At 37.7% G+C, this 22,904-nt stretch overlaps 2 protein-coding genes across 3 annotated transcripts in view; one reads left to right on the top strand and one right to left on the bottom strand.

The window, feature by feature from the left end:
* Positions 1-22,904, bottom strand: part of PDE4D (phosphodiesterase 4D) — a 1,555,180-nt gene that overhangs the window by 1,485,637 nt on the left and 46,639 nt on the right. The window lies entirely within an intron of this gene.
* Positions 15,139-22,904, top strand: part of LOC134739549 (uncharacterized) — a 35,165-nt gene continuing 27,399 nt past the window's right edge. Inside the window, exons 1-2 of the mRNA XM_063664582.1 lie at positions 15,139-15,147; positions 17,390-17,679. Of these exons, the coding sequence (XP_063520652.1) occupies positions 15,139-15,147; positions 17,390-17,679 (299 nt within the window). The remainder of the gene's footprint in view (positions 15,148-17,389; positions 17,680-22,904) is intronic.

Raw genomic sequence — 22,904 nt, forward strand, 5'->3', positions numbered from 1 at the left:
GACCAATACAGGTGGTAGCTTTAAACTGAAGCCAATTCTCATTTATAATTCCAAAAATCATTAAGCCCTTAAGAATTACACTATATCAACTCTGCGTGTGCTCCATGAATAGCGCCACAAGGACTAGATGACAGCATATCTGTTTAATTATGGTTTACCGAATTTTTTAAGCCCTCTGTTGAGACCTACTGCTCCAAAAAAAAAGATTCCTTTCAAAATATTACCGCTCATTGACAATGCACCTAGTCACTCAAGAGATCTGATGAAGAAGTACAAGGAGATTAATGTTGTTTTCATGCCTTTAACAAAATATTCATCCTGCAGTTCACAGATCAAGGAGTAATTTTGACTTTCAAGACTTATTATTTAAGAAATATATTTTTATAAGACTGTAGCTGCCATAAACAGTGATTCCTCTAATGGATCTGAGCAATGTCAATTAAAAGCCTTCTGGAAAGAATTCACCATTCTAGATGCCATTAAAAACATTCATGACTCATGGGAGGAGGCCAAAATGCCAATATTAACAGAAGTTTGGAAGAAGTGATTCCAGTTCTCATGGATGGCTTTGAGTGGTTCAAGAGTTTAGGGGAGGAAGTCACTGCAGATGTGGTGGAAATAGCAAGAGAACTAGAATTAGAAGTGGAGCCTGAAGATGTGATTGAATTGCTGCAATCCCATGATAAAATTTGAAGATTTGAGGAGCTGCTTCTTACAGATGAGCCAAGAAAGTGGTTTCTTGAGATGGAATCTACTCCTGGTGAAGATGCTGTGAACATTGTGGAAGTAACAACTAAGGATTTAGAATATTACATTAACTTAGTTGATAAAAAGCAGCAACTGGGTTTGAGAGGACTGACAGCAATTTTGAAAAGTTCTGTGAATAAAATGCTATCAAACAGCATTGCATGTTACATAAAAATATTTCATGAAAGGAAGAGTCAATTGATGTAGCAAATTTCATTGTTGTCTTATTTCATGCAATTGTCACAGCCACCCCAAAATTCAGAAACCACCATCCTGATCATTCAGCAGCCATCAATGTCAAGGCAAGACTCTCCACCAGCAAAAAAATTACAACTTGCTGCAGGCTCAGTGATCATTAGCATTTTTTTAACAACCAGTATTTTTAAATTAAGGTATGTACTTTTTTTAGATATAATGCTATTTGCACACTTAATCAACTACAGTATACTAGAAATGTAACTTACATACATTGGGAAACCAAAATGTTTGCATGGCTTGCCCTATTGCAATATTCACTTTATTGCAGTGGTCTGAAACTGAACCCACAATACTCCCAAAGTATGCCTATGCTGAGACACTAGCCCATTTCTATGGCCTATTAGGTATCCTCATGTAGTGAGCCCAGGGATAGTCTGGTATGTGGAACAGAATGAGCATTTTTACCAATACTTATATGGTTTTGGGCAAACCATGTAACACCTGAGTCCCAATTAGCAATAATAATAATAGTACCTTCCTCACAGATTTGCTGGTGAGGATTCAGTAATATGGGAAAATAAGTTTATTTATATTGATTCAGCAAACAAATATAGTGCTTACTATATGTCAGAATGGCTTATAATACTTTATAAATAATAACACTTTACAAATAATAACTAATCTAATTTTCACAATGATCCTGTGAGGGAAACGATGTTAAAATTCCCATTTCACAGTAAGAAAACTGAGGCACAGCCAACTTAGGTCATTTTTCCCAGGTCACACAGCTAATAAGCAGCAAAGCCTGATTCCAACCCAGACAGTCTAGCACCGGCGTTCCTACTCTTGATCACTACCATAAGCTGCCTCCAATCATACGCCTTTCTGCCTTTAAAAGCACTATAGAAATCTAATTATTATTATTAAATGAAAAATCTGAAACATAAGCACACCCTTGCACTTCAATTCTCTTTCCTGAGATCTTTGTTGGTTAAGGACATCAATCCTGTAAACTACAACCTTATTACCAGCTTTACTCCCTCTCTTACCCTAAAGCCCATTGTTGCCCAATCTTATTGTGTTCAACTCTGAAATGGCTGTCTTATTCTCACTGACAGTGCTTCCACTCAAGCCTATTTCATTGTCACCTAGGCTACAAATGGTCTCTGACTTAAGATGGTTCAACTTAGGATTTTTCAACTTTGTGATGGTGCAAAAGTAAACACATTTGGTAGAAACCATATTTTGGATACTTTTTTCACTTTCAGTACAGTATTCAATAAATTACATTAAATATTTATGTAATTTACTTTATTACATGATTTATATTAGGTGATTTTCCTCAACTGCACGCTAATGTAAGTGCTCTGAACGCATTGAGGTAGGCTAGGCTAAGCTATGACATTTGATAGGTTAGGCATATTAAATGCATTTTCAACTTAGGATTAGTTTATTGGGACATAACCCTATCATAAGTTGAGGAGCATCTGAAGAAAGACAGACAGAGAGAAGGAAGGAAGGAAGGAAGGAAGGAAGGAGAGAGGGAGGGAGGGAGGGAGGAAGGGAGGGAGGGAGAGAGAAAGAAAGAAACAAAGAAAAGAAAGAGAAAGAAAGAAAGGGAAGGGAAGGAAGGGAGGCAGAGAAGCAAGGGAGGGAGGAAGGAAGAAAGAAAGGGAGAAAGACCGAGACCTCCTACATTTTGGGACAACTGGTGAAATCTGAATAAAGTTTGGAGATCAGACTTCAGATATTAGATATTACCACATAGGGGTAATGGGGTATGATGTCTGCAACTTACTTTCAAATGGTTTAGAAAGGTGCTCTTAATAATATGTATATGTTAAAGAACAAGAGAATAATAAAGTAAATGTGGCAAAATGTTAACAACTGGTAAATTCAGATGAAGAATATCCTAAAACTTTTTGACAATTCTTGCAACTTTCTCTAAATTAAAATTATTTCAAACAATTTTTTTAAGCTAACAAATCTTGCTGCCCTGGCACACACAGAGCTGATCATGGCCTTCCCCCACCACTCCACTCCTTAGATCCCCTCACCAAAGTGTCAATGGCTCCCCATGCCAACCCAAAATGTCCAAAGAGCTCATCTGGTATGCAAACCTTACTACCATATGCTTTCACCTCTGTCATTCCAATTTCTTGGTGCTCTTCCCAACACTATGCACTCTACTCCCTCTCCACTGTTTGATGTACCATGCCCCCTGACCCCACCCCAGCCCCCAGCATTATTCTGCTTCAAAGCCTTTGAAGAGGCTATTTCCTTTACCTAGAGTAAAACAACCTTTTTTTCCTAAAGATAAGCATCAGTCACATCCTTGCCTCAAGGCCTAATTTGAATATTATTCTTTCCAAGTCATCACTCAGATCCTCCCAGTTGGAATTTTTTTATCTTCCCAAGGCAGGTGTTGACCTCTGTGTTTGGCTTACTGTCTCAGTCCGTTTGAGCTGCTATATAAAAAAAAAAAAAATACCTTAGACTGGGCAATTTATAAACAATAGAAATTTATTGCTCATAGTTCTGAGAGCTGTGAAGTTCAAAATCAAGGCACCAGCAGATTAAATGTCTGGTGAGGGCTCATACCTTGTAGACAGCACCTTCTATGTGTCCTCACGTGATGGAAGGGGCAAACAGGCTCCCTCAAGCCTCTTTATAAGGGCACTAATTCATTCATGGAGAGAGAGCCCTCACAACCTAATCACCTCCCAAAGTCCCCCCTCTTAATATCACCACTTTGGTGATTAGGTTTCAGCATATGAATTTGAGAGGGATACAAAAATTCAGACTATAGCACTTACCGCCACTCCTTATACTGGAAATTTTATTTATGTGTCCTTCGCCCACCAAATTAGGAGTTTGCAAAGGCTGGTAAAAATGTGGTTTTCATCTTTATAACCCTTGTCCCTTTTTAAATAATTTTAAAAATGTGTGCTGCCAGAGCTGATCAGCAGATTCAAGGCGACAGGGGAAGGCGCGGTTCTGGCAATGAGCTTCACTAAACATGTGAAGTCATTCAGACACACTTTCCAATCTCCACAGCTCCCAGCTCTGCAAGGAAAGGCAGAGAGGAGAGATATCCTCCACAGGCTCACCTTTACCCCCAACAATGTTCCTGTATGGAGCTCCTCCCCTTTCCAGAAGCCCCTTCATTCATTCAGGTCAGTTTGTCACACCCTGCCTCAGACCTTCCAGCAAGCTCTGTGCAGCTGCTGCTGGCAGAGAAAGGATGTGTGTGAAGCTGCTCTAGCTGCAGGTGAGAGTTCTCCAGGACTCTAAATGCTTGAATGGCTTTATTTTCAATACTTTACCTTTTTTTAAGGAAAAATAAATTTAAGCCTTTTGAAAAAACTTACCTAAAAGAGTTTTTTTTAACTCCTTAGAAAGTTCTAGATAGAAAACAAAATAAGGGTGCTCAAAAGGAATAGAAATTCAATTCTGTTTGCTTTCTAGGTCTTCTTTCCCCTAATGTCATGCTCCCTAAGCATCCTGTCTTTCTTTCTTCTAGTGCCCATAGATTTTGTTCAAATCAAGGCTCAGTTTCTTCTTCCATCTCTTCCTTCTACTGACAGAGACTAAGGCTCAAGGGCAATTAAGTCACTTGGCCAAGGTTATGTTGCCCTAAAGTGGCTCTAGGTTTGTTAGGGGGTTTATACATCCTACAACTGGAGCTTAGGATCAAACACTGAGATTTGGGGATTGTACATGTAGTTATAGCCAGAAGAGCCAGGTCCTTAAAGGAGAATAAGGAGAAAAATATAAGGCCAAGGTCTGGACATTGGGAAACCTGCACTTACGGGACACAGGAAGTCATCCTATGACGAAAATGGCTTTCCATTAAACTCCAAGAGATTACTTCCTAAAACTCATTCTATAATAAGGAAAACAAAATATACCACTCTTGAGTAAGATCTAAACACAAGAACCATTCTTTTTCCTTTCATTCATTTAGCAAGTATTGATTAATGTCTATCATATACTAGAATTGTTTCTATGTTCTAAGGAGACAGTAGTGTACAAAACAGACTAAGTTCCTCTTTGCAGAGAATTTACCAGAGCTAATCTTGTAATATCTGAAAAATCAGAGACTTCCTAAAACAAGCTATTTACTCTCTATGAACTTCACTTCTCTCATCTGTTAAATGAAAAAAAAAAAAAAAAAAAGACAATTACCACCCACATCCCACATCACATAGAGTTGCAGGGAAAGCTGAGTGAAATGTCATATAGAAGGTGCCTAACATAGAGTGACATTCAGTAGATAATCAATAAGGGGTAATAACTAATTCTGATTACATACTACCAGAGTTATCCTTCACTATCCCTCAGGACTCAACCTAACAAATAATCCTGTCAGCATGTTCTAAATCCAATCATTCAGATATAACCCTAGAGATTTTTGCTATTTCTGCATTCAAGTCTGCACTACACTCAATACTTTTTCCTCACTCCGAGTAATAACTGTAAAATCATAGTTTTTACATGCAAGTTTTATATATTTTTAATCCACATTAAAATCATCAGTAACTATTAAAATTTAAAAGTCCATGCATGTAGCATAGCACCTAAAAGTAACTAAGATGTCACCGGAAGTCTCTTGGGTCTACTTTGGGAGATACTTCTCCACAGGCTCGACTTGGCAGAACTGATCACAGTATCTAAATTTGGCTTCTTTAAATGAAACACATTTTGGAGAGCTCCACAGTCTGCCATCCTCTCACAATCTCCACTGTTACTCTCCTAACACAGCCCCTGACATGACTGTCATAACCTCCCCACTTCCACCCTTGCCTCCCTACAGCCTGTGCCCCATGCAGCAGCCAGAATCAGACCATGTCTCTCCCCTGCCCCAAATCCACCAATGGATTGCCATGGCACTTAGAAAGAATGTAACGAGCTTACTGTTGTCTACAAAGGCCTTGCGTGATCTGGTCCCTGGTTGTCTCCCCCACCTCATTTCCTACCCTTCTTTCCATTGGAAGTACAGCTGCTGCAGCACCAAAAGTCATTCAGACAGCCTTGCATCCACTAATCCCCCTGCTTGCAGCACACTTTGCCCAGATTGTCATGGCTCACTCCCTCATTTCAGAAGCCTTCCCTCAACACTAATCAAAAAAAGCACCTCCGCCATCATTCCCTTTCTGCTCACCTTGCTTTATTTTCTCAATAACCCTTATCACTGCCAAGCATTAAATTATGTATTCACACATTTGTTTAATGTCTGTCAATCCCCATTAGAGTATAAACTCTAGGATGGCCTCCATTTTGTCTACTTTTACACTAGTATATTACTAATGCCTGAAATAGTATGGAAGTCACTCAACAAATATATATTTGTTGGTTGAAGGTATGTGTGACTGGGGAAAGTGGATAACCAGTATTCTTTAAAATATGTCCAGTTTGAAGTTCCTCTATGACATGTAGAATAGGCAGGAAGAAATGCAAACCTGGAGTTAAGGAGAGAGGAAATCAAACAGCAAGAACATATGAAAGCATGATCAAAACCCCACAGACTTACCCAGCAAATGCTATAGTAATAGTGGCTCCAAAATACAGAAATTGATTAGAGACAGAATAGAGCTCAGGGATAGATACGAATAAAACTGAAAAAGAACCAACCTCATTATTCAAGAATTTGTGGCTTAAACTCAATTTGCTTTAAAAAGGAGGAGTTAGGGGAGAAGTGTGTAAGTAAATAAGCAAAATTTTAATTTTACACTGTAATAACAACTTACTCCCTGACCAAGCTTTAAAAACAGTGCTGAAAAGTAACCAGGTAAGTTGAGATTTTTCTGTTTCTTTGGTTTGGTTTTACACAGTATGTAAAAGTTAAATTTCCAAAAGGGAGGCTGTTAAGACGGAGGAAAAAAGGTGAAATGACTTCTGGTAGACTGAGTGTATTAATGGCCCAACTCATGGCCTTCCTATGTATGCACACTTTGACTCATAACTTTACAATCCTCCACTCGGACTCTGAGTTCCACCACAAACTGCTTTGGCCAGTGGGGTGTTAGCAAATGTGACACACACGGAGACTTGAAAAGTGCATCTGTGTTGCCAACTACCATTTTACACAACTGGACTTGTCCATGCTTCGACCCCAGACACCACTATGAAAACATCCCTGAGCTAGCCTGCTGGAGGGATATGAGAGACGTGGGAAGGAGCATTGACTTTACCAAGGAAGGTCATCTTGGTCCGCCAGCTAACTCCTAATGCATGAGTAAGGCTTGCTAAAATAATCAGAATCTGCTTAGATAACCAGAACTCCCCAGCCAACTGGTAGACTCATGAAAATCTTCAATGATTATCCTTTTAAGACACTATGTTTTGGAACTGTTTGTTACACAACAATAGCTAACTGATACAACTTGGATAATTCCCTCCAAATAACAAAGGAGATTAAAAGAGGAGGTTGAAGGAGTCCCTTGAATTCAAATTCAAGGTCATAATTTTAAAATATTTTATCTAAAAGTCTAAAGCATTTAAAAAACAAATTCAGCAAAAGAATTCTGGATTTTCTGGTTATATCTTTTTAAATCATTTGAAAACAAGATTATGAGAAAATACATTTAATGTAATTCCAATCCAAAGCTGAACCATTAGCATCCCCTTAAATTATAAAAATGGGGTGATTTTTTTACAAGTATAAATAACTTATACTGAGTAAGCTGTCTGGTTTTCTTTATGGCCTCCAAGAAAAACAAAATGGAGCCACGTACGTTCACTTCATCCTTCAGTAATTCTACTCTAGTGTCATCACAGGGGACTTCTCATTTCCGTAGCACTAGAGTCTATTTTCATTAAAAGAAACTATTCCTTCCTTCATCTTTAAAACATTAACTACCTTCTTGTATATATACCAGATTCACTTAAAGAACTTTAGCTAAAAGAAACCAGCAACTATTTGCTTCTATTCATGCTTTTGTATTGGCATAAGCACTACCTCTTTTCCCCTCCAAGGTTATCTTTTCTTTTTTCTTTGCATATTTCCCAGGAGCTCTGTACTAAAGCATAAACTTTCACATTAGAGAAGTGAATAATAAAGCAGACACCAGAGGAATACATATGCTGTCTGAAGAGGCTTTCTCACCCAGCCTCCTTCACGCTTGCAGACTCATACCCAGTGCAGTTGACAATTATAGTTCACTCAGAATCCATTGTATATTCTGTTCCATAAACATACACATCTTTGTATGAGAAGAAAGTGAGCCAAATTGAGAACATTATTAAGGACACAAGTAATAATATGCACTGTAGAGCCTTCTAGTATGCTGAGTCTCATTTGGTCCTCCTTGTGTGGCAAGCATAGCCTGGATTCCTACCTCTGTTTTACAGGCAAGGAAACTGAGGCTGGCGGTGGCAATGTAACTTGATGTTTCTCCTTTATAAAGTGACTAAGTCAGGATTCAAACCCAAGTTCAAGATCCTTTTCTGTACACTATGCTTCTGAATCTTACAGTGTTGGGGAAGGGGGAAGTTTTCATATAAGAGAAAAGGACAACAGACATATTTACATTTACTTTGAATAATTGCATGAAAAAAGGAGCTACCAACTGGTAATATCTCTAGAACAACATTCTACAGCACACAACAGAAAGCTATATAATTTTGCATCATGTTATATACTGATCACACTAGAGCAACAAATACTAAAATGAAGATTCCCAGACAACTTGGCTTGACAATCCCAGCTTCACCACCTCTTAATATTCACAATGTGCTACTGAGGGCTGTTTGTTCTTTATCCAACATAGCCTACTGCAATAAATTCTTGTTTATCCAAAATACATTTAAGGGATGTGGTGCTGCAAATAATTGAGTAGGCAGGTTAGTGGAGACTACTAAATGTAGTAACATCTCATTTATTTCTGTCTCTGTCCAATTTTAAAGCTCTAGAACAGGGTTTGGTAAACTCTTTTGTAAAAGGTCAGATATTAAATACTTTAGGCTATACAGACCATATGGTCTCTGCGGGAACCACTCAATTCTGCCCTTACGGTGTGTGAAAGCAGCAGTAGATGATATATAAACAAATGAGCATGGCTGTGCTACAGTAAAACTTTATTTACAAAAAACAGATTTGGCCTACAGGAAGTAGTAGTTTGCCAACCCTTGCTCTAAAACATAACCCTCACCCAGAAGGAAAAAATGCAGTCACATCTTATTTACTCTCAGGGGAGAACTGATACCCTGAGTGATACCTATTCTCTCATTTTATATATAGGTTTTAGAAACCAGGCTATTTTCTTGCTTACAGCCTACAGCAAAATAGGAGCAGGAATTTTAAAGCAAGGGTACTAGTGTAGGCCAGTAGACTGAAGTCCAAACCCTTAGAACATCGCCAGAGGGCTGATGCAGTAGAGTAGTCTGGGCCAGTTAGTGCAGGGGCAAACACTCTCCCTAAATCCCTTCATGTCCTCTTAATCATCTCAGTATCACCTCAATCAGTATCACCAAAGGAAGATTCCATTTAATCTCTCTAAAACAGAAGAAACAAAGATGCAGGGATCCTTTTGTAAAGACCCATGAAAACTGGCTACATCTAGAAGTTTTAAAACTGACTGAATAAACTTCAGCTATCTAGAAAATATATTTTGTGAAATAATCAGTTCCCCAAATAATAATGATGACAAACATTTATAAAGCACTATGAGGTATGCATCATTCCAAGCAATTTTGAAATTAATATACGTAAAATGTAAAGCATTTTACGTATATTAATTTACTTAATCTCTACAACAACCCAACCAGATAGGTACTATTGTTATCCCATTTTCCCGATAATTAAATGGAGGTACAGGAAGATTAATTAATTTGTCCAGAGTAACTCAGGTACTAAGTGGCAGAGCTGGGATCTGAACCCAGGCAGTCTCCAGAGACCACAGAGTTATGGGTTGATGCAAAAGTAATTGCAGTTCTTGCCATTTTAATGACAAAAACCACAGTTAGTTTTGTACCAACCTTTTGCACCAATAATTGCTACACTATGCTGAGGCATTACTTTATACCTACATGTGGACTGCCTTAGTTCAAAGACTAGAAATATAATACATATACTTAAAATATCTATTAAATAGAATATAATCTTCAGAATCTTAAAACTGAGACATGTCAGTGTTTTCAGTGCCTCAGGGTGAAGAATGCAAGTGCCTATTATTATTGTTCAGTTTCACCAAAATAAAAAGATTGCTCGGATATTAGATTGAGGATATTTTACTCTTTTGGTGTTGTATTTTAAATTGTTTTTGGAACGAGCCAGGGAAATAAACAGCAAGTAAATGGAGTTATGGGAAAATTCTTTTTAGGCATTCCTAGTCTAATCAGATAAATATGAGAATGTGACATGAGTTAGTGCTTCTATTTTTTAGGTCAGGATATGAAGATTAAAACAGTTTCTATTTGTTGTCTTTATTTCTTAAATAGCTTGATTGTAAATTTGGTTTATAGGAAGAAAATAATTTAGTTGTTAAAATAGCTGAGTTCATTATTGGCTTAACACCCAACAAAAATATTTTAACCTAATATATCCAAGGTAAAGGACTAAAATTGGTTTGACAGGCTTATGACTTTTATTGAAACTGATGTTTTATTAACAGAAAATTAACAGATTTGGAGAGATTTTTTAAACAGGATAATCTGAAAAAAAAATTGTTTACTGAGAGGTAACTGTGTTTTTTTTTATTTGTGATATAAATACTTTTGTTGATCCCTAGAAGTTCAGAGTGGAGAAAAATCTTCTAGCTTCTGAAAAACAGAAGCTACAAACCAAGCTCATGTTAGTTGCACCATTTGCTCAACTCCATGCAAGAAAAATTTCTCCAAAACCTACCTGCACACTTACTTTATAGCAGTTTTCCCCAATAAGAAGTCAGCATTTACTGCAAAGTTTATAAAATACCCAAGGAACTATGGGGAATGAATGAATTTTGATTAGCCATTTCATCTTCCTTGACAATTTTTCATTTTCTCCCCACCTTTTTATAAAACTACAAAGCAAGGGATTCAAATACCTGTCATAGAAGAGGATGGGTGAGGTAAAGAGAGAAAAATATCCCAGGACTACTTTTTCACTATAAGACATAAGTATTAAATCATAGCAATCTCTATAATCACAACATTCAGTGATATTTTAATAGCCTTGGAAATTTTTTAACATATGGATCAAGAATTTAAAAGTAAAATCATTTTCCTAATTTCTTCCAGATGGTAAATATTATGAGTTTTTTCATTACCTTTTTGGTTAGAAGGCATAGATTCTACATAGACATACTGAAGAACAGGAAGGAAAGAAAAGAGAAAAGAAAAAAAGGTATGGCAGAAATAGCTTAGTTGATCATTGTTGTGGACTGAATGTTCATGTCGCCCCAAAATTCATATGCTGAGATCTAACTCCCAGTGTTTTGGTGTGTGGAGATGGTGTCTTTGGAAGATAATTAGGTCGTGAGAGTGGAGCCATCAGGAATAGGGTTCGTGCCTTTACAAAAAGAGGCCAGAGAGCTAGCTCACCCTCTTTCTACCATGTGAAGATGCTAGGAGAAGTCAGCCACTTGCAACCCAAAAGACAGCCTTGACCAGAACCTGACCAGGCTGGCACACTAATCTCAGAATTCCAGCCTCCAGAACTGTTAAAAAATAAATAAATTTCTGTTGTTTGTAAGACACCCAGTTGATGATACTTTGTTACAGCAGCCTGAACTAAGACAATCACCAAACGAACTTTTTATTCTTCCCAGACACAAATAGGACTATAGCCCCAGCTTCCCTTTCACTATATGGGGCCATGTGACCAAGCTCTGGCCAATAGAATGTGAGCAGACTGCTATGAGTTTTCTCCTTTGCCAAAGCACAGACACCAGGAAGCTGGTCGTGACAACAAGGTGATAACAGTGGAGTCACAAGAACACTGCTTCAATGAATGAGAAGAATCTGCCCATCAAGAATACTCACTTTAGGCTTTGATTGAGTGAGAAATAAACTTCTCAGTTAAGTCAACAAGATTTCAGATTTTATATGTTATAGCAGTTAACATTACCAAAACTAACATGTAGAATCTAATACAGATATCTAAAACTCTGGAAATGTATTTCCTGGAATGGTACAACTTTATTCCTTTCTTGTTGATTTCAGATTTTATAACATAATTGTATATCTCAGATGTTATTACCATACCTTCCACTAAATATCATGTTTGTAGATAATTGTCCTAGCTGCAAAACATATAGATGCTTATAAATTTTGTTTTAGCAATTTTAAGTAGCAATATATATTGTCAGTACATCCTAAACTGAAAGGGCAGAGATCTGGATTCTAGTTCCAGGTACTCTAGGTTCCTGTCTCCGTTCTACCGTATATGAAACTTAAACCTGGTAACATCTTGGTTCCACCATTTATTTGTCAAATATGGTGACTGAACTAAATAAGGCTGGAGACTCTAAAAAGTATAATTTTATAAGAAAATTTTTATGTTTCTTTTTTGGGGGTGGGTGGGGGACACGGTCTCACTCTGTTGCCTGCCCAGGCTGGAATGCAGTGATACAATCACGACTCACTGCAGCCTGGAACTGACAGGCTTAAGTGATCCTCCCACCTCAGCATCTCAAGTAGCTAGGACCACAGATGTGAGCCACCACAGCCAGCCAAGAAAATTAATATATTTCTACCCAGTACTTTTTGTATATACTACAGATTGGTCATTCCTTCACTATTAACATAGTAAATATTTTGAGGAGAAAAGTAGCAACCTCATAATAACCCTTCTTCTTTGAGAATTATCCTAAAAGTTCTGCAAACATGAAACTAGATTATAAGCTCCTTGGGGAAACCATGTCTTGTTCATCTTTGTGTTTCTAGCACCTAACTCCTGATTTTTGCTGAATAAATAAAGTTTTATTGAGAAGTTAAAAAAAAAACATTATTTCACTATAGTTCTAAATTACTGAAGAAGTGTTCCTATCCAATCACCAAAGGCACAAAAAAGTCAGGTCAATGGTCCTAGATCCAGTTTTCAAATACTACCACAAATGAAATTGTTTCATTCCTAGAAAGTTCTCTCATGAATTTCTGGGTGAGCTGTGTGAGATAAAAGTGGAGAAAATCCATTCCATTTTAATATGTTTTACTTATTGTGATTCCTCTATGATTTCACCTATTTTTTAAAAAGGGTTCAACAGGTAAAATGAGTAACTGCTTTAGCCTAACCAATATTGCTGTTAGGAAATCATCAAACTGTAACAGCAGTGAGCTGAAACCACTGAAATGTAGGATGCAGCTATGGACATTATTCCAAAAAGCATAATGCCCTTCTGAAGCAGAACCACCTAAAAATTTGGGATTCAAAACTGCTAACTGATTTTTCAAATCATTCAGAAAGTCGTTTTGACCATTCATTGTATCCCTGAGATGAAAAGACTACTAGGGATAAGCATCACCTTAAAACCTACATGATTATTTCCTTAGCAAAATTTAATAATGAGAGTCAAGACAGGAATTAAAAAAAAAAATCCAAGAACATCTGTCAGTCTAAATTTCCTAACCCACTTTTTCCTGTGAGGAAAATATGTCCTCTAAAACTTCGTCATTGGCAGCTCTAAATGTAGGCTGTGAAGGAATGCTTATCTAACTATTGGCTTAGTGCTGTATCTAAGTGGAAAGAAAATTACGGCACAAGTTTAACCAATAAGAACATTCATCCTGTTTGAGGGAAGCAGACATAGCTTAGAAAGTTAGTCAATCCAATCAATAAGAAATATATCTGATACTTTCCATTTTAAAAATTGAAAATTTGCAAAGAATTTTTATTAATATACTGATAATTGTTGCAATATGTAACATTTATATGGCTATGGCACATGGAAGTTTACTAAATATGTTTTCACATACAATGCCACATCCATTTATCACAGTAAACCTATTGGTATTTTTAATACTCAAGTAATAGATGGATCAGCATTGAAGCTCCAATGGGAGCTTCAATGGGAGCTTAAACAAATGTAAGGTCCAAAAGCCTTCATAATACTAGGATCAAACAGTGAAGATTTTCTTTGCTTCAAAAGTTTTGTCCATTACTGGGAATATGTTTTAGAAGAGTCCTAACCCTAGTGTGATGAGCTACAGTCATAACAATAGTGTACATGTACAGCACGTTACAAATTACACATTACAATGTTCTTTTGACAAGCACTTCCTCATTGTGATGTGGATATTCACCAATCTAGTAAAATACCAGAACATATATCATTATTTTCATTTTAAAGACATAGAGACTGAGGCTTAGAAAACGTTTCATGGCCTGAGAGTGGTCCCACTGACTCCAAGATTAATTCACCAAAATGTTCTGCTTCTTGAAATCAGAAATTAGAGGAACACAGTTATAGTTAAGTTGGAATCATTGATTGTCTTGAAATTAAATGAAAGCTCCTCCTCCACCAGTGTCTAGCTCCACAAAAGGAGGGACTTAAAGAAATGTAAGGCATTTAACTCCTTGGTGGTGTGTTTTTCTGTGGGAAGGGGGACATTTGTTTCATTCATTTTGTTCTGCTTTTTTAAAAACATGCTCAAGGTAGACAGCAACTCTTTTGAAAACACAAAGTAAGAATAATTAAATTCTTGGGCAAGCTGAAGAAATCAAATCAGTCCTATATATAACACAGGAAAAACGTTGGAGGGAAGGCAAGCTTTTCCAAAAACAAAATTCACCAAAAAAAACACCCACTGGAAAACGTAATTCAATCAAAAAATAATTTTTTTTTCAATTTGGATTTATGTCTTTGCTTCAGTAGGTAGTGTTAATAGTCTCCAAATGCCAGTGTGTATTCATGAACACTTAGCAAGTTCATGATGTGATACATTCCTTTTTGGATATATCTTTTGTCAAATCCATCTGTCTATGGCAGATATGCATAGTCTTACAGAACCTTATCTGCAAAAGAACTTCCACAGTTAGACAAAAATGGCTTTAGAAAATTGAGAGGAGTGGATAGAAGAAAGATCAACTATTGCTGTTTGGGAGATATTTTTTTGCTTTCCCCACCATGCCTTGCCCCCAGCCCACTGTCCACTGGGCACCTGGCACCTCTAGACTCCATTTCTTAAAGCTCTGTTCTTTCACAAGTAAGAGATATAACTCTGGCATCTCAGGAAGAACTGAAGAGATGGAAGTCCCAGAGGAAAGTACCGATGCGAGACGTAAATACTCCTAGTATACACCCACCAGAATTTCCTTGACCCTTGGTTTTAAACATCCTCTGAATTATATAGGCAGCTGATTAATGTTTGATAATTAAGCATTTTTATGTGATTCATCTCAATAAGAGCCCAAGCAAGGTAACGTAAACAATGAAGGCATGAAAAGGTGGAAGGAGATGTGAATACTACACCAAGTGGGCAACATGGACCCAAGGAAAATGAGGAGCTGAGTTGAAGTCAGGAGCTGATTCAGATAAAGCAGCTTCAACTCTACTACTTCTTACTCTTAGATGGGCTCCAAACCACTTTGAGGGATGGGATTATATTTCTTTTACAGATGCACTCCTTTCTCCCACTAATACAGTCAGTTAGGAATGTATAGCTAAGAATGAGCCCACCATTACTATTCGTGTCTATTGCTACAGAAACTCAATAAATCAACTCGCTATTCTGGGTCAATAAATGAACTCATTATACTGTTTCTTCATGAAGTAAATGTGTTTCTAAAGGAATGTATTAAAATTACATTTTTAAAAATCTATGTATTTTGCATATACTTGATTGATAAAGAAAAGGAGTCTATGTTGGCTACTCTTCTTTCTTTCTATAAACTTCATTCATTGGTGTGATCTGAAAGGGGGTAATATTTCAGAAAGTAAAAATATTTTTAACAACAAAACTTTGCATTTCCAGTGTGATCTAAACACAAAATTATGCAAAACACAACTAATATTTCTCTCCTACTGGCTAAATCATGCCAGTTGTAGGTGCAATCAAAAATAAACCACTAATGTTATTTTTATAGGAATTGGCAAGTAATTGCCAACTATAGCTATTAAAAGTTTATATTTGCCACAGGAGCCTGTGATTTTAAATACTGTTCAAATGATTTATGCTTGAGAGTTATACATAGCACAAATATATACATTTGTATCTACGGTCTAAAGAGGAAAAATTAGACAAAAAGCAACTTGAAAAGCAACCCCTTTTTTTTTAATGACCTACATTTGTGCTGTATTGAGAAAAAGTATAAAAATTATTTGGGAGGAAGAAAAATATTTCTAAGCACTAATTTCATAGGCAAAAGCCCTATTTTTTTTATGATAGGCTAGGAGAAATCAACAATGATTTAAAAGCAAAAAGTAAACTGCTCACATTTACTAGTCTATACTCAGTATTAATTGTACCCTGCCGTGTATGCTATAGAAGGTAATGAAATGCTGATGTTTTCTGGTTTTTCACTTCAATCTGCTTCAGCTTCATCCTAAACCTTGTCAGCAACAGAAGTTACCCCCCAGCAATCATACAAACCTAACAACGGCTTCCCTGGCTTAATTTGATCTGCTCCAATCACAAATTCCAATCCACATACTTTCTTCTGTTATGGTTGTGTCTGTATGTGTTAAATGTACTTTTTATAAGGCTTTTTTACAAGCTCATGGTTTTTCATTCAGCCCTCTACCACATAAACAGAACCACTGAAGAGCATTTTTGTTCACATAAAAATGTTTTAGTTATTCATAGTGTATGTCTTCAGTTGGCTGCAGATTACAGTGAACAAAAGTATTGCTGCCATCATTTTACATTTCTCCTGTTACTGTGCCATATCTGCTGTGTACCCCTGTCCCCAAAGCATTTATTCTAATATTTGCTGCTTGCTCTCAGTTTTGGACTGAGATGCTGGGGGTGGGAAACCTTAAAACTTGCCTGACTCAAGTACTCTCTAAGCTTTGATCCCAGCATCTTGCTTTAACCTGCTCCTGTTGGACCTCTGCCACTTTACTGACCCCATAAAACAAACAGAGCTAGCAAATGCATCAAACAGCCTCCTTCAAAATGCAGCTTGACTGTGATTCATGACACAAAGCTGGAATAACCCTGCCATTTCTTAGAAGCTGTAAGATTCAACATCTTGAACTTGATACACATAGTATAGCACCTTAAAAACGAATCATCTGCTAGTTCAGTATTTTCTACTTACAATCACTCCCTCCCAGGGCATGTAATTAATTTACTGAGCTTAAAAAAAAAAAAAATCAGGATTACTCACACAGTCTTGAAGATGCAATGTCAGCTATTTAGGACAGAAACATCCAAGGCCGTGTCAGAACTCAATTACGACTACATATACATTAAGGCAGGAACTGGCAGGCCTCTGGGTACGCCAACTATAGGACTCGTGCTTCTCGTACGCTGGGCTATAATCTATGAAACTGAGCTCCAGAGCCAGCCAATCACTTAGCTCCTCATAACAAGTCTAACTGGCTCTGGAAAGCTGAAAGGGCTGCACTGGAACAACACAGATGAGATATTCTACACATTAATCTACTTATCTGGAATCACTTTGCCTCTAAAGGCCAGAGAAAAATCACAGCTTCCTTGTCGGAGGGGAAAAGGACAGGTGATCTGGGGAAAACGCAGCTACACCTGGAGCAAGGTCTCTTCCCGGCTTGGCAATCCCAACTGTGCCGGAGCTACAGGACCAGAGCCGTCCCAGAAACCAAAGGGCAGACACGGCAGCAAACGCCTGAGGTAATTCTCATCTTTCTTTTTATTTTTAGTAGAATAATGCAGACTGAAAATGATAAGCATAAAGTTGCTGAGGCAACTAGATATGCTTCGATTTTATTTTACATTTTCCTATTCTAATCGTGTGCAGGATAATTTGTTATGAAGTCTGAGGAGGGAGAGAATTAATGTACCTGAAATAAACTTGAAACTAAAACGATCATTTGTGGAGGAAAATAGAGGATTTTCCAGAACAGTTTCAGAGCTACCTTTTCAAATGGGTGGGCTTTTCACCCACCCACAGAAAGAAGAGTCAACGGGGCTGAGACAGAACAGGGATGGGTTTCAGGAGCACAATTAAAAGTTTTTTGTATCTTAAAGAAAATAATCTAAGTTCAAAGAGAAAATTGAGAAGATAAGTTACTGCCCAGTTCCTCTGGCCTTTGACACTTAGACCACATAAGAATGTTCCATGGTAGAAGGGTTGGGACAGAGAATCTTAGGAATCCTAAAAGAGAATCAATACTGCTCCCCTGCCTCAGGTTTTTCTTGTTTTCTTTACAATAGTATCCTTATTTCCCATTACATTTTAGTATTAGTCATACCAATTACTTGTTACACCATACTTCTACATTTGCAGTTATTAAAGGATCTGCGAAAAACATTTTAAAGTCAAAATTACTATAGAGGCAACTAAAATAAGAAAGCAAAAAAATATGTGAAACTGACATACACATAACCGGAACACCACACCCCTTAGATACTTAATGTACTTAACCCAATGACAAATCCTTCCAAATCCTCAGCAAATTGTCTGTTTCTTTAATACATTTTGTAGCAAGTATAACATTAGCAACAAAAAAAACTTTGGCAATAAACTTGTACATAACTAAATCAATCCTTATGCTTTCATAGTGACAATAGAATTTACATATTTTATTTGTTTTGTTGGACTTATAAGCTCCTAAGGCAAGAAGCTGAGAAGAAAATTTTGCTTTGTTTAGTGGTGACATATAAACAGTAACAGAAGAGACATTTATGCACTTTTTGTTGGCTGTAGATAATTGACTGAATTCAACTTGAGATTTGACACCAGAAAGAAAAACATTGCAATAGACAGAAAACAGAAAAAGTAATCCTTTGGCAATTTCCCCCCACGGTTTGTTCTTTGAATTGTCCAATCTGTGCCTAGCCAGGGAGGAATATTTCTGCTCTGTTTAAATAGTTTTTATTTAATTAAACCTTTGTTTATTTGACAGTGCTGCTGCCTTCGGTGACTATGTGAGAATGGAAACTTCTAAGGAAGCCAGGTTGTTAGAACTGTTACCCCCTTTACTCAGAGATAACATAGATTATCAGGCTGAGATGGAAAACAAGCCCTTTATTGAATTTTCAACACAGATTCCCTGCTTCTCATCTCCTTAATAAAATTTCATTAAAATCCCCTTGAGCTCCCATGTTCAAATCTCCATTTGTTGACAGACAAGGCCAATAATACTCTAAATGGAGGCATGCAAGTCATTTCATTTGTATTCTTGTCCAGAAATTTCCCATAGGAAGACTTCACCTCCTACAACTCTGAAGAAAACTCTTACTGTCCAAGACAATCGCCAGCAACCATCCGCAGTCATTTCAGTGGAAGCTTTCACAGCTTTTGCACATTCTCTGTGTCAACATACAACTGAGTTACAGACTGTCCCCTGGCTCCCTGACCCTTACAAACACTACAAGTTTTGTCTGACTCAACTTCAAGCTGCTCATCTGTTAGTAAGTGATATTCACTCCAGAACACATTCATGATGAGAACTTTCTAAAAGACCAACACTGCCTTCCCCTCCTATAATCATAATAATCATGATAACCTGAAACATGTTACTGGGACTCGACATTTTTCTGGGGATTGAAATATTTAGTCCTTGGATCTGTCACATAGCAGGGGCAACCTCACACTGAAACAAAGGAAGTGATGTCCCATTATTATCCACCCTGAGCCACCATAATATGCTGTTCACATTTATTTTCTTCAGCCTGTGCAAAACAAAGCAATGGAAAAGGAAACTAAAAAATATACATACTAGTACCATTATCTTCTTTTGCCTAAAATTACTAATGCACCACATCAGTCTGCTTCCTTCAGGCATCATTCTCAATTCATCAGGACTTGTATTAGCAGGTTCTGGCTAGAGAGACTATCTCCTGTCATCACGATCAATTAATGTTTTCTGGTGATCACATCAGGCCGTATCTAAGAAGCTCATGGTATACAAGGGTCACCCAAATAGCTGAGTGCAGTCCTTGCTCATATTTCCTTCATCTCAACCCCGCAAACAAGAATTAACATGATCCCAATAAAAGAAAAATTGCTCAGGAAAGTGAACCTTTTTCTGAACCAAGCACTGTCAGCAAATCTCAGGTATTAGAGCAACTATGGTTGACTGAAAAGTGTCTCAAAATCTGGGCCAAGAATGATTGCTAGGTCCATAAGCTAATTTGTCTGGCCTTGCCGTTTATGTAAGCCAAAGAAAGTCAATCATGAGTAAACTATAGAAAACGTTCAGACCCATCCTGTTAGTATGTCAAATCAACTAAGACTGGCAGGGTATTAGCTCCATTCCAGGTGACGTGGATAAACAGCCCCATTATTTTCACAGTGCCAGCCTCTACCTAAGGAAACCGTAGACCTTGGAACCAGTTTCCTGGTAGGGAACTGCTGACAGTTTCAATGCTGACAGTTGGAGCCAGTGCCTCATAGTGTAAACCGAAAGAAAAATAGTTGCTTTTTAAAATGTCAGCAAGAAGGCCTGCCTCATATTAACAAAGCAAAAAAAAAATGCTTTAATTCAAATTAAAAATCATGATACTAGAGATGGGAGTCTGTGATCACTATAAAGATAAAGCTCATATTCTTGGTTCAGACAACAGAACACTTTACCTGGACAAATGGACCTCAAATTAAAATCTGCTCCTGGCACATGGGGGAAATTTTTTGTTGTATTTTGTTGTTGTTGTTGTTGTTATTGTTTAAATCAATATTCCTAAGGCCATGAATATGAAATCATACTAATAATGCATGTGACAAAATTCTAAAATATATTACCCTTAAAATTAGCATAAACCATCAACCTTTAGTACTCATATATTGTAGTCAAAACTCTTCTAGGTAATGAGACCTGAACAGAAGGATCCATTTATCGGTGGTCTTGCTCTTTGTCTAAGTTTCTCAAAAGCATTAGGACAATGACATATACAAAAACTGGCAATTACATTTAATAAGAAAAATGTGGGGAGTGCATTCTTAATATTTGATGCTAAAACCACATCTTTGCTTTAAACATGTAAAGCAGCATAACATGGTGGTTGGTAGAAACTCTGGAGTCAGGCCACCTGGGTTCATATCCCAGCTCTGACTCTTAATTGTTGGACCCTGAGCAAGCTACTTAACAGCATTATGCCTCAGTTTCCTCCTATATAAAAGGGTGCCACACACAGTAACTACCTCCTAGGCTGGTGTGAAGATTAAATGGGCAAATACATGCTTAGAACTGAGCCTATTATATGGTGACTGCTCATTAAAAGAAACCTGTCGGCTAGAAATGGTGGCTCGCCCCTTTAGTAATCCTAGCCCTTTAGAAGGCCAAGGCAGGAGGATCACTTGCATCCAGGAGTTTGAGACCATCCTGGGCAACACAGCAAGACCCCATCTCTGCAAAAAAGAGAAATAAATAAATAGCTGGGCATGGTAGCACACACCTGTAGTCCCAGCTACTTGGGAGGCCAAGGTGGGAGGATCACTTAAGTCCAGGAGTTGGAGGCTGCAGTGAGCTATGGTTGTGCTATTGCACTCCAGCCTCAGTGACAGAGTGAGATCCTGTCTCAAAGAAAAAATTGAAAAAACATAAATAAATAGAAATAAAATTGTTGTTTTTATTAGGATTAAGCTCACTGCAACAAACATACACAATATTGAAAATGAAGGTGAATTCCATGGAATACCATGCAGCCATAAAAAAGGATGAGATCACGTCCTTTGCAGGGAGATGGATGAAGCTGGAAACCATCATTCTCAGCAAACTATCACAAGGACAGAAAACCAAACACTGCATGTTCTCACTCATAGGTGGGAACTGAACAATGAGAACACTTGGACACAGGGCAGGGAACATCACACACGAGGGCCTGTCAGTGGGTAGGGGGCTGAGGGAGGGATAGCATTAGGAGAAATACCTAATATAAATGACGAGTTGATGGGTGCAGCAAAACAACATGGCACATGTATGCCTATGTAACAAATCTGCACATTGTGCATATGTACCCTAGTACTTAAAGTATAAAAAAAAAAGCAGAAAAGAAAAAGAAAATGAAGGTGAGTTAATGAACTGCCAGATGTGGTGAAATGTGTCTGCTAACATCACATATTGCATTTCAACTGACATTTGTAAGATTTTGCCTTAAGGCCTCTAAGATAACAGCACAGTGAAGTGTGTTGGTCACTATTAATCATCAGTTTTTTGCCTGGTTCTCATTTGACATTTTTAACCCTGCCCTGCATTTTGCTGTGTCGTGCAAGGACACTAACCCAGAACATGACACACAAGGGGTAACAGTAGTAGACATGATTCATATGATAGTTGGTACAAAGTTTAGACTAGTTTAAACATTCCTGCATGAGGGGAAAAAAATAATGGAAGTCATTAATCTTCAGTCATGGTAACCTAACCAAAAACGATTTGAAGGAGGAGAAAAAAGAGGGTTACCGATCATGAACAGCTATGCTGATTATCCAAAATACATGAACCATGTCTGGAATTCATGCTGAATTCTCAGCTTAAATATGAGCTATGTTGAAGCTAATTATATTTTCTCCTCCCATTGATGAGAAATTTCTCAGAGCAAGAGAATATCAACTGAGATTTAGACGTGCTCACTAAGAAGCAGCAGAAGAAAGAACAGAGTCTGCTTGGTGAAGGAATAGCCACCCCAGAGAAGGAGCATGGACTTCTATACACAATCATTCATTCATTCATTCATTCACTACTCATGCATGATCTTTGTCCTTATCTTCCTCCACTGTCACACGAATACCCACCCGCCGCACCTACCTGCTTCCTATTCCTGAGAACCCAGGCTCACACACAGAGCCATGTTTCTGCAAATGCAGCCCCTCTAACTGCACACCCTTCCCCAGCACCCACCATGGAGACAAAGAAAAATGAGTTCCTTCACTGGAAACCCTTTCCTAGCCACCCTGT

The sequence above is a fragment of the Pongo pygmaeus genome, chromosome 4 (genome assembly GCF_028885625.2).
Source record: "Pongo pygmaeus isolate AG05252 chromosome 4, NHGRI_mPonPyg2-v2.0_pri, whole genome shotgun sequence".
Lineage (NCBI taxonomy): Eukaryota > Metazoa > Chordata > Mammalia > Primates > Hominidae > Pongo > Pongo pygmaeus.